Source organism: Arabidopsis lyrata, assembly GCF_000004255.2.
Source record: "Arabidopsis lyrata subsp. lyrata unplaced genomic scaffold ARALYscaffold_1, whole genome shotgun sequence".
Lineage (NCBI taxonomy): Eukaryota > Viridiplantae > Streptophyta > Magnoliopsida > Brassicales > Brassicaceae > Arabidopsis > Arabidopsis lyrata.
In genome coordinates, this window is record NW_003302555.1 from 7727219 (window position 1) to 7737986 (window position 10768).

General features: G+C 37.6%; 1 protein-coding gene and 1 pseudogene across 4 annotated transcripts; one reads left to right on the plus strand and one right to left on the minus strand.

Moving 5' to 3' along the window:
- Window positions 1-1924: 1924 nt before the first annotated feature.
- LOC9326335 (kinesin-like protein KIN-14O) lies at window positions 1925-8153 on the minus strand. Of its 4 annotated transcripts, none has more exons than XM_021011775.1 (18): window positions 7911-8153; window positions 7232-7832; window positions 7020-7147; window positions 6806-6889; window positions 6590-6667; window positions 6423-6515; window positions 6325-6354; window positions 5555-6211; window positions 5397-5478; window positions 5201-5296; window positions 4915-5094; window positions 4649-4755; window positions 4094-4566; window positions 3718-3971; window positions 3474-3637; window positions 3040-3359; window positions 2827-2945; window positions 1925-2717 (listed from the first exon to the last, which is right to left on the minus strand). In XM_021011775.1, exons 2-18 carry the CDS (start codon window positions 7377-7379, stop codon window positions 2641-2643), a joined length of 3090 nt encoding a protein of 1029 aa, XP_020867434.1. In that variant the 5' UTR covers window positions 7380-7832; window positions 7911-8153; the 3' UTR covers window positions 1925-2640. The 4 variants fall into 4 exon arrangements, with proteins under 4 accessions (XP_020867434.1, XP_020867433.1, XP_020867435.1 ...); XM_021011774.1 differs by having other exon boundaries at window positions 7232-7464; window positions 7772-8153; XM_021011776.1 differs by having other exon boundaries at window positions 3052-3359; window positions 7232-8153.
- A 376-nt stretch (window positions 8154-8529) lies between these two features.
- On the plus strand, window positions 8530-10742 carry LOC9329064 (annotated as a pseudogene).
- The last annotated feature ends 26 nt before the right edge of the window (window positions 10743-10768 follow it).

Below are 10768 nucleotides of genomic sequence, written 5' to 3' on the forward strand. Positions count from 1 at the left end.
TTCCATGGTTCGACTCCTCTTGGTGTTATCAATAGGAAGTCTGTCAGTTGGGCTTTGGTCCAATTGGTTTACCTGGTAGTCAGAAATGCAGGCGGCCTGACTATCCCCTGGCACTTAGTCGGAAGACATTCCAAACTCGGGATAGACAGAGTGGTAGTCCGTAAGGGCCTAACCGTTAACACGGTGGACCAGTCCACTATGTAGCACCTCGGTGCGTTCCTACCGGGACCGACCGGATAGCCGATAGGGTTAAAAAAAAAAAAAAGTATCGGCCGATGACAGAATAATTTAACGTGTTTTGATTTTCGGTCCAAAAAAAATGTCTTTGGGTCTAAAACCAATATTTTTTTTTTTTGGATTTAAAAGTAGTTGAATATTTACCATGAAATATTGTGCATTTTCGTAACTAGTCCTAACAAAATAAATTCAGGCTCAGTATTTAACAAAATAATTAATAGAAAAAGAGAAATTAATCACAACCAAAGTGAAAGAGCGAGATAGGAATAGTTTACACAGATACCATGAACTGGAAGAGGCAAGTTGCAAGGTTTGGTAACGAAGAGGAATTATGGAACCAAAGAGACTTTGTCGGTGTAAAATAACAAAAACACCCTTCACTTCTGTAGCTTTCCAAAGGCAATGATGTGTGTCTCCCAAACCAAAAACAGAGACAAAATAGTAAATTGTGATGCGAAGCCAAAGGACGTGTTTTACAGACGAACAAGCAATCTTTTGAGACTGCTTCCTTCCTCTTTTGTGGTCTCTCTTATTATCCATATATGAATATCTCTTCTATATATTTATTTATTTATCTGTTCATATTTTTTTCTAAAATAATTCCAATAGCGACGGTTCACTTCACAGGATCTTATGGATGTTGCCTATTCATAATCTTTATGATTGATAGAACAATTCAGATATTTTGTATGATCGTATATATAAAGAAAGTGAGGATATAACAATGGATACACTTTTGTCTTTCTGTTATTCTCTAGCTCTATACATGTTTCTTTATTTTTATTTAAAATTTTATGACACTTTGGACACTACTCATTCAATATTCCATATACATGGCAGGTCGTAGCCGAGGTTTAAGTTTTATCTTTGTAAATGCAGCTATTACGCAATTTACTCGAGATTAGTTTGGTATAGATGGCTTATGATGATAAAATCCTTACCAAAATATTTGGAATATTAATACATGATAGATATGTTTATGCATAGGTTCGTGCATGAAATAAACTTCTATAAAAAAAACAAAAATCCGAGAGCTAAAATGCAAACTTGTTAATAACTACTTCGAGAGCCAAAAAAAAAAAACTAATAAAAAGAAAGACGAAAAGATGCATGCATCCCATGGCATTCATAAGGACAGCTTGAAATGGACCATTCGTCGAAGGATGGTCAATGTGGGATTTCATTTTATGTTTACTTTCTCGTTGTTTATTGAAAAAGGCTCGTTTTCATGATTAAATCTTACAGATTTTTGTGGTTGTTTCAATTCATAAAAGTTTTTAGTGTTGTCGAAAGATATTAATTAATAGCAGTCATAGATCTAATTTTATGATCCTAAAATCCAACAAAATACAAGTCAGGGGTCACATATACTATGGATTATTCCTCTTGGTTTTTAGGTACAAGCTACTGGTTTCTACACAACCATTTGTTTTGTCTTTTTGTATATTTTAATTGTATTTGCCTATTTGGTGATCTAAAAGACTAAAACTATATCTTCTTTGTCTGCTTTAAGACCAAGATCTATTTGTTTTTTCCTCCACTGATAAGTATATGAGCAATGGGCATGAAAGCAAAATGTCAGAGAGTGTCTAACAACTATTATAATCATTCATCATCTTAAAATATAGTGATATATATATATATATATATATATATATGTTTTGCCATGTTTATTATAATTTTAATATTTTCCAATGATTAATACACAAAAATGGTTAAAATCTTTAGTTGCCCATGACGCTCAAACAGAGTCTCTCAACTACTTAATCTTAATTTTTCTGAACTGGTCAATGATTCTGTTGCTATCTTAACATACATGAAACAGCATATTATGTTCAGGATGATGTTTTTTATTAGATGCTGAAGAGGACAGAATTGGGGGTTTACAATAACTAGTGAAAATATTGGGGCCCCAAAATATTCCAAAAATAGATTTGGCGATCACATCATTCGGTGACAGAGAACAAAAACTGGGCTAAATTCAAGTATGCAAATAACACTGTGGGGACTACCCACCAATAATATTTTGTTAAGTGGGAATTTCTATGGATCGGATTGGAGCTAACTGTTGATACAAGTTGTTATCTTAGCTTTTCAAGTTCCTTTCTCATTTTATAATCTTCTTTCCCACTTTCAATAACCTTGCTGTTACATATGCACACTATTCATATAATATAGTAGAGTTACTATAAATTTTTACCCCATTTTGAAGAAGAGTACTACAATTATGAATTTATGATGAAATATTATTGTCAAATTTCTAAAAAACTTCGTGAGAGTAGTACGATTCGTATATTAACAAAATAAATTTACAAAATTAGGTCCCAAATGAAACCATTGATCATTTGATTTGGGTTCATAGAGGGAGAGAAAAAATTAGCTGCTAAGGACAAAATAGTATTTTCAGGACCACCGTTTGGAATCTTTCGATGACTTGAGCAAATTAGAAGCACTTCCCGTCTTCTTCATGCCTTGAGAACCTTGAGAAACAAGCAATTTATATACATCATCATCACAAGTCCGAACTAATAGCAAATATAACAATCTCTTCGACTTATAACCTAAACCGTATAAATTTTGTTTTCTTACTTGGTGACGACAAGCCTGACGTGGCCTTTGCTATGTTCGACGTCCTCGTAGCGACTTGCTTGAGTTTATCAAGTGGTCGTGATGTTGTCGTACTACTCCTTGGAGTCACCGGTTTAGGTCTGCAATTTTCAGGATTCTCACCAATAAATATGTTTCAAACAAAAAAATTGTAAATTTTCATATTGAAGCAAGAGAGGAAACAAAAGAGGTTACTTGTCTGAATACTTTAAAGGTTTTCTTCCTTCTGCTGAAGGAGCATCAATGGATTCTGTTTCATCATCGTACTCTGCATCAATGGAGGAAGCTAAGGTCTCACCATCCGTGACAGAGTGTCGTGACTGTCTGGTATAATCTTGTTGGATTCTTGAGTCGTCTTCTATAGACAACTGTGAATCTCCAGCTTCTGAGTTAAAGTCATCGGATTGTCCTAAGCTTTTTCTCTGCAGTCTCTGTGGATAATTAATGTCCTTAAGCAAATGAAGCCGCTCTATCTCATCGTCTTTTCTCGCTATTGTGTCCTTAAGGGACCCTAACTGCAACAGTTCTTAAGGTTTAGTGAAATATCGAGCTTTTATGATCGATCTAATTGGAATCTATATAAGAGAAGAATCATGAGATATTGTGAGAGTGTGTTTTAGTTTTTTTACCTGCTCCATTAAGTCTCTAACGTCTCTACCATCTTTGCTGCTTTTTGCAGCACCTAACTCAACTCCAGAGACACGCTCTGCGAATTTCAAAGTACTCATTGACTCTGAATATGAAGTAATATCAGGATTGAGTTGAACAAACATCAATGTCTTTGCTCGACCACCTGTCATGTTAAACACACAGAGATAACTTAGCTAATCTCCTTCACGATGTAAAAAACAAAGTAGAATTTTTTTAGCTAACCTAGAGAGCTTTGGAGAAGCTGAGTTAGTTTGCTGTTCCTGTATGGTACATGAGAACTCTTTGAAGCAAGAGAGAATATCACATCTCCTAGAGCTGAGAGTGACTTGTTTATATGTTGTGCTTCTTTAAGTCTGTCTCCTGTAACTTCAGAGCGATCAACTCTCTCACTACCGGCCAGATCTACCAAATGTAGATTTCCATACAGCACAGAACCGGTCTTCAAGTCCTTGCCACGAACATGAACAGTCACAATGCTGCATAAGGAATCATCTATCAAAGTTATTTTTGTCTTTTCTCACATACCCTAGGAGACCTAATTATCAAGAGAATGATAAAAGACAAAACAAATGTTTGTTTCAGAGAACAATATGAGAACCTGTGAGAGCGGCTACTTCTTTCGTTCAAGGCAGTGTAGCTAACGGCTCGGTTTTGTAGCCCAATGCTCATTAATTCAAGAACATCCGAGGTGGATGTCACAGGATACATGCTTGCATCAGGTACAGCAAGACCGTTTTGTTGAGTTGTAGAAAGAATCCCTAGTGTGTGAAAGTCAAGGGAAGCAAAAGAATGGAAACACAAACAGATAGTTGGAGAACAGAGCCGAACTAATATGGAAGAACTAATTTTGAAAGAGCAAAAGAAAAAAAAAGTAGAGCACAAAAAAGGATATTTCTTTTGAGAACTGTCACCAGAGAGTAAATCGCGCACTTGTTCATTGTATATCTCCACCATCTGCACCCCGACTTCATACGCTATGTTGCTTTTTCGGGTTTGAGAGATTTTGAAGAGGTCATTGAGAGCACGATAGTTTACTCCCCACTCTTCTTCGCTTGCTCCATCTGGACCAGTCTAAACAAAACAAGAATAATGGTAAGAATGTAGTGGCATCATTCATCTGGCACCTTATCGGGATATAATAGTGAATGGATACCATTGTGTAAGTTTTCCCGGATCCTGTCTGACCATATGCAAAGATACATACATTGTACCCGTCGAGAACTGATCGAACAAGAGGTTTTATATCTGAAAATACCTCAGCTGCAAGAATTGAAAAGATACATGAGATATGTGTATTGAAGTTTTGATAATTCTTAACAGTCTCTTGACTAAGAAGAACACACCAATCCAACAGAAAGTATAAATGGAATGGAAGAAAAATTCCTCAGGATAGAGGTCGAAAGGCTAACAAAAGAACACCTTGAGTAGAGGCAGGACTGTAGACCTTATTGAACTTAAATTTTCGAAGACCATCTTTCCCAGGTTTTGTTGGATTGAGAACTACCAACTCCCCATGATCACCAATGTGTTCTACCACAGTTTTTGATGCACCTTGCCCTCGCAAGAAAGGCCTCACCCGACAATACACTCTAATGTTGCCTGCAAGCCATAACTAGAGAATTTATAGGTTGCATAGAAGATGAAAATTCATAAATTTGAATAGTAAAGAAACAGAAATGTGTTATGCATGATCCACATTACTTACCTTTTAGCTCCTGAAGTTCATTGAAGAGCTTTTGGTTTTCAGTTAGGACTTCGTGATAGTTTGCAGCAGCATCTCCAAGTTCAAGCAATTTCCTCCCTGAGGATCAATATTTGTTGACAAACACCACCAAAATTTACAAAGTCACAAATATATCATACTGAGCTATTATAAAAAGCATGTGTCTGAACTGACTTACCTAATTGACTAAACTCTGTTGTATACTTATCTTGAACTTTTAGTATTTCTTGTTTGATGGAGTTAGAACAGAACCTCAACTCCTGGAAAATTGGCAGGTTTTGGTGACTATATACAAACATGATGAGTGATTCTAGTCAATGGTATATGTAAACATACTTGTAGCGCCTTGAATTGGAAACTGATAAAGCTTCTATACGAAAGTTCTTTCTGACTCCAACTCCGATTCTTCAACTCTGATTTTTCTTCCATTTCTTTGGCTTTACTCTTCCAGTGGACCAGATTTTTTTCAAGCTCTCGATTTTTTGCTTCAAGGCTTGTATTAAAAGTCACCGTCTCCTTTTTAAATTGTTCAAGCTCTCGATTTTTTGCTTCAAGGCTTGTATTAACAGACATTGTCTCCTTTTTAAATTGTTCAAGCTCTCGATTTTTAGCTTCAAGGCTTGTAGTGACTGTTAGCGTCTCTTTTTTGAATTGTTGAAGCTCCTTCACCTTTTCCTCAAGAGTCATTTTAACAGCATTTGCTTCTTTTCCCATCTCTTCAAGCTCCCTAACCCTTTCTTCAAGGGCAATTTTTGCAGTGCTTGCATCCTCTCTCATTTGTTCAAGCTCCTTAACCCTGTCCTCGATACCTGCTGTCGCGACCTTTGTCTGGCTTTCCATTTGCAAGCATTGTTGTTCATATGCTTTCTTGGTTGTCTCTAGTTCTCGCCTTAAAGTAGAAATTTCAAGATTATAATGACCATTTTCTTTCTCTAGCCTAACCATATCCTCCTCTTTGTCTTTCTTCTTCTCTTCCAGCTTAGACTTTTCTGTCTATCATAGCCATCTCAAGCAAATAAACATCTTACTAGAATCAAGTTTATCCCAGATAAACTTCCAGTAAGCAATTTTACATGATTAAAATGGACAGTTGCAAAAAGCGTTACCTTTATCCGTCGAAGTTGTCTTGTAGCAATCTGTTTAGAATAACACATTAGTGAATTTCATGAAACAAAAATCTCAGGGCCTAAGTTCTTTATGATACCTCATTTTCTTCACTAGTTCCTGAAGCTAAGGTTTCAAGAACTTTGATCCTTGACTGGTACTTCTCCTCACGAGCTTTAAACACACTGTTTTGCTGCACAAAGAGTATTCAGAATATAAAACAATTGAACAAAATTTACCATTTTTCTCAGAAGAAAAAAAAAATACCGTTCTTAGATGCTCAGATTGAGTTGAAATACGTCGCTCGATTTCCTGCACAACTTTCCTCAGCAGAGATGCTACACGCTGATCATTATATAGATTAGATCAAAAGATGTCCCAAGCAGCATGTGAGAAATGTGAGCATGCATATTTGGTTTTACAACCATTCAAGCATGTAACATCCATATAAAGCATGGTCAGGATTGATAGAGACTCAAGTACCTGAGGGATTTCACCATTCTTTCTCTCAATAGTTTCATCAAGAATTCCATTAACGATACTTAGAAGTGACTGCGTGGGAGCATTCTGCATTCAACAGAAGCATAGGGTACTATTATGAACGACTTTGAAAAGAAACAACTATGACAAAGAAGAGAAGCAGAGCTTAGGGTATGAAGAATATTCATTGATAAGGTACAGGCTTAGGCAGCAATACATCTAAATTGTTTGATTTCATCAGTTCTGAAATCTTTGCGGCTTGGAGATCAAATCGGCACTGTTTCATTTGGAAAGCCTCGTGGGACTTGTGTCCTCCATGGAGCATTGATCCAGGGGATGATGGATCTGCGGTAGAAATAACTCATTAAGTTAAAATGGAATGACTATATATGTAAAAGAGGCCTTTTCTAATAACATAAAAAAATGTACCCAGTGGTGAAGAATTGGGCAGGGGACGCTGAAATCTGGAATCGGGCAGACCTTTATGCCTTTCATGTGCAGAAGATGGAGAGAAGGGACTACGGGGAGTTGAACCTCCATGAGAGCTGCCTGATTGATCAGTGAGAGAATTCATCATCAATCACCAAAGGCATGGAGGTGGAAAGCAAACTTATGGAAACACTTGATAAAGCCACAAGTCCTTCATTCTCTATCAACAAGGCCTGAAAGCACGATTGTTACATAAATATTATTGAGCATTAGACCAACTACCAAACAGAAAGGCTAGAGAAAACTAGTTGAAACCAGGGAATGCAACAACATCATCAAGTAAAACCATGTTATTCTTAGATGAGAATTTCTAAAAAAGAGTGAGAAATTCTAATCGTAGATCATCTATTCGTTTTGAATCATTAACTGAATTTCGGTATCGAGAAGCATGATGGATTCGAAATGCAAGGAACTGGGATCTACCTAGTAGCATTGTCAAGTTGCGAATAAAGAAGAAAATAGCAGTAGAGACGAACCTACCTGGAGAGGAACAGAAGATTGCTCTTTTGGTGCAACAAGAGAAGAACGGCATTGGGATAAACTAAGTCAAAACACACGATTCAGATAATCCGATCATGAATAATAAGCACCGGGGAAAGGCAAAATGATCTCTCCAAACCTGGGAAAATCGGAAGGAGAAGGAGGAGATTTTCTCGGGAAAGCCAAGTCCTAACCTGCCAGAAAACACAGAGACGGAGGAGAACAACGAGACGTGGATTTCTCACGTCAATGACTTTTTTTTTTTTTTTTTTTTTTTTTTGCTGTAGCGCGAATGTAGGAAGAAGCGCGAGTATCTCTGCTTCTCCAATCGTTTCTACGGGTCGGGTCGGTTCGGGCGGGTTTTAATTTTGGAGTTGTACTTTTAGCCCCTGTATTTTTTTGTTTATTGCAGATGTACTACCTAAACTTTTGTTTCCAAGTTTTACTTTTTTTTTTTTTTTTTTGTTGATGTAATCAAATCGAATGAATTTTTAACATTATTATTTGATTTATGATTTTGACTTGCAGCTTAAAATTTACTGCATATAATTATAAACATGTGTCATTTTTTAAAAAAAAATTTATTTCTACAGAATTTCCTTACTGTCATTAACTATTTATTTCCTTGTTTCTTAACAGAATATCCTTTTTTCTTTTGACAGAATGTCCTTTTTTTAATGCTATATTAAAAATGATTAATCTTTTCTTTTGTTTTGGATTATAAAAAGCTTGTTTTTGCTATTAATAAACCTAGTAAAAAAAACAACTTGTTCGTCGTTTGTTGCTGCGTTCTCTCTCTCTCAAACTCGCTCAGAATAATTCTTCGAGGTAAGCTTCTTCGATTTATCTCTTAAACCAATACTTCTTTGTGATTTCGTTCGTTTCTAAGCTCAACTGCTGATCTCAAAGTTGAGAGATTTATAAACCCTAATTTCGGAGACCTAGCACCCCCTCGAGAACCGGCACTGACTCTTTATATGTATGATTGTTATCAAAAGTCTGTTTTTTTCTTATTGATCTTCGTTCATTCTTGTTCAGGGACCGACAATTTGCGCCATGAGGTCTCTTAAAAACCTTCCACCTCCTGCAAATTCAACAACAACTACGTTGAGGTATTCTGATCACTCAATTAATCTGTCTTTCATTGAATCCGATGCTGAAATATCCTCTGTTAAAGCAGTCCCTATTTACCCGAAGCGACAAGGTTTTTGTCCGAGGAATTTCGAGGATTTTGGAGATGGTGGTGCGTTTCCAGAGATTCTTGTTGCTCAATGGCCTCTTGGTATGGGTAGTGCTAGACCCAACAAGCCTGAATCCAAGGTCATTCCTGTTACTGTGGATGCACATGGAAACGTGGTCTTTGACACCATTGTGAAGCAGAATGAGAACTTAAGAAAGATTGTTTACTCTCAACATAGTGATCTTATTCCCAAGATGCTCAAAAGCGAGGGAGATGTTGATGAGGATGAGGAGTTGCAGAAGGATACTACCCAAGAAACAAAAGCTGCCATTGAAAAGATTGTGAATGCAGCACAGCCTAATAATGTAGTGAAGCAGTTGGGTGACCCAAAGTACATTAAGTATAAGCCATCCCTGCAGCAATCTGTAGCATTCAATTCCGGTGCTAGAGTGAGGATTGTTAGGGTTTCGGATATGCCTGTCGATCCACTTGATCTACCAAAGTTCAGGCACAAGCGAGTTCCAAAGGCTTCTGGTTCTTCAGAGATTTTTCCTGTCATGCATTCACCGCCTAGGGCTGTTACTGTTAAGGAACAACAAGACTGGAAAATCCCACCTTGTGTTTCCAATTGGAAAAACGGGAAAGGTTACACAATACCTCTTGATCAACGTGTTGCCACTGATGGAAGAGTCTTACGAGAGGGTCAGGTCAATGATAACTTTGTCAAGTTATCGGAGGCGTTTGATGTGGCTAGGGAGAAAGCTAGCGAGGCTGTTTTAATGCGGTTAAAAGTTGAAAGAGAGATGGCGATGAAGGAGAAGGAAGGAAAAGAGCAGGAGTTGAGGAATCTTGCTCAAAAGGCTCGTTCTGAAAGGATTTTTGCTGCAAGTGAGAGTGTTGATGTCCCAAGAGGGGATTATGACTATGACCACAAGAGGGGAATGGGAAAGGAAGAGCAGATTCAGAGGGAGGAGATTCGAGAAGAGCGTCGTAGGGAAAGACAGAGGGAGAGAAGGATGGAAGCTAAGAATAGCAAGATCACAAGGGACAGAAATCGTGATGTCGGTGAGAAGGTTGCTCTTGGAATGGCATTTACTGGAGGAAGAGGCGGTGACGTTATGTATGATCAACGCTTGTTTAACCAGGAGAAAGGAATGGACTCTGGTTTTGCAACTGATGACCAAAACAACGTATATGACAAACACTTGTTTACTGCAAAACCCACTCTTTCAACGTTGTACCAGCCAAAGAAGAATCTGTATGATGAAATGTATGGAAATGCAGACGAGCAGCTCGATAAGATCAAGAACACTGAGAGGTTCAAACCAGTCAAAGCTTTCAGCGGTTTGGGTTCCGAGAGGGCGGGAAAGAGAGACAGGCCTGTTGAGTTCGAGAAGGAAGATGAACAAGACCCTTTTGGTCTTGTCCAGTGGGCGTCAGATTTGAAGAAAGGTAAGAAACTCTAACAAAACCGGGTCTGGAGGATGACTTTGGTGGAACGTGGCAGCTGAAGTCTGAACTCTTCTGCTCAGCGAGTACCTGATCTTGTTAAATCTTCATTGTTTTGCTTATCATTGGTGTTCCATCACTTTTATATTTTAACTTTACCCCCTTAATATTTGGGATGGAAATTTATCTTCCCTTTTCACCAGAGTTGGTTTTGAGATGGTGGACACTTTGGCTGATGCCGAAGTGATACCCATCCATGAACACCGTTAAAGGTCTTGTTTGAGCAAATGTACTCTTTTTCAGTCTCTTATTTTCTCTAAAATGGTCTGTAATATTCCCAAAGTGTGAATCTTTCATTTTGGTTTTAT

Coding starts and splice junctions, on each gene's coding strand:
- LOC9326335 (XM_021011775.1), bottom strand. CDS start 7,379: ATGATGAATTCTCTCACTGATCAATCAGGCAGCTCTCATGGAGGTTCA. Junction 7,148..7,231: donor GCCCAATTCTTCACCACTGG/GTACATTTTTTT, acceptor TTTCTACCGCAG/ATCCATCATCCCCTGGATCA. Junction 4,756..4,914: donor CAGTCCTGCCTCTACTCAAG/GTGTTCTTTTGT, acceptor CAATTCTTGCAG/CTGAGGTATTTTCAGATATA.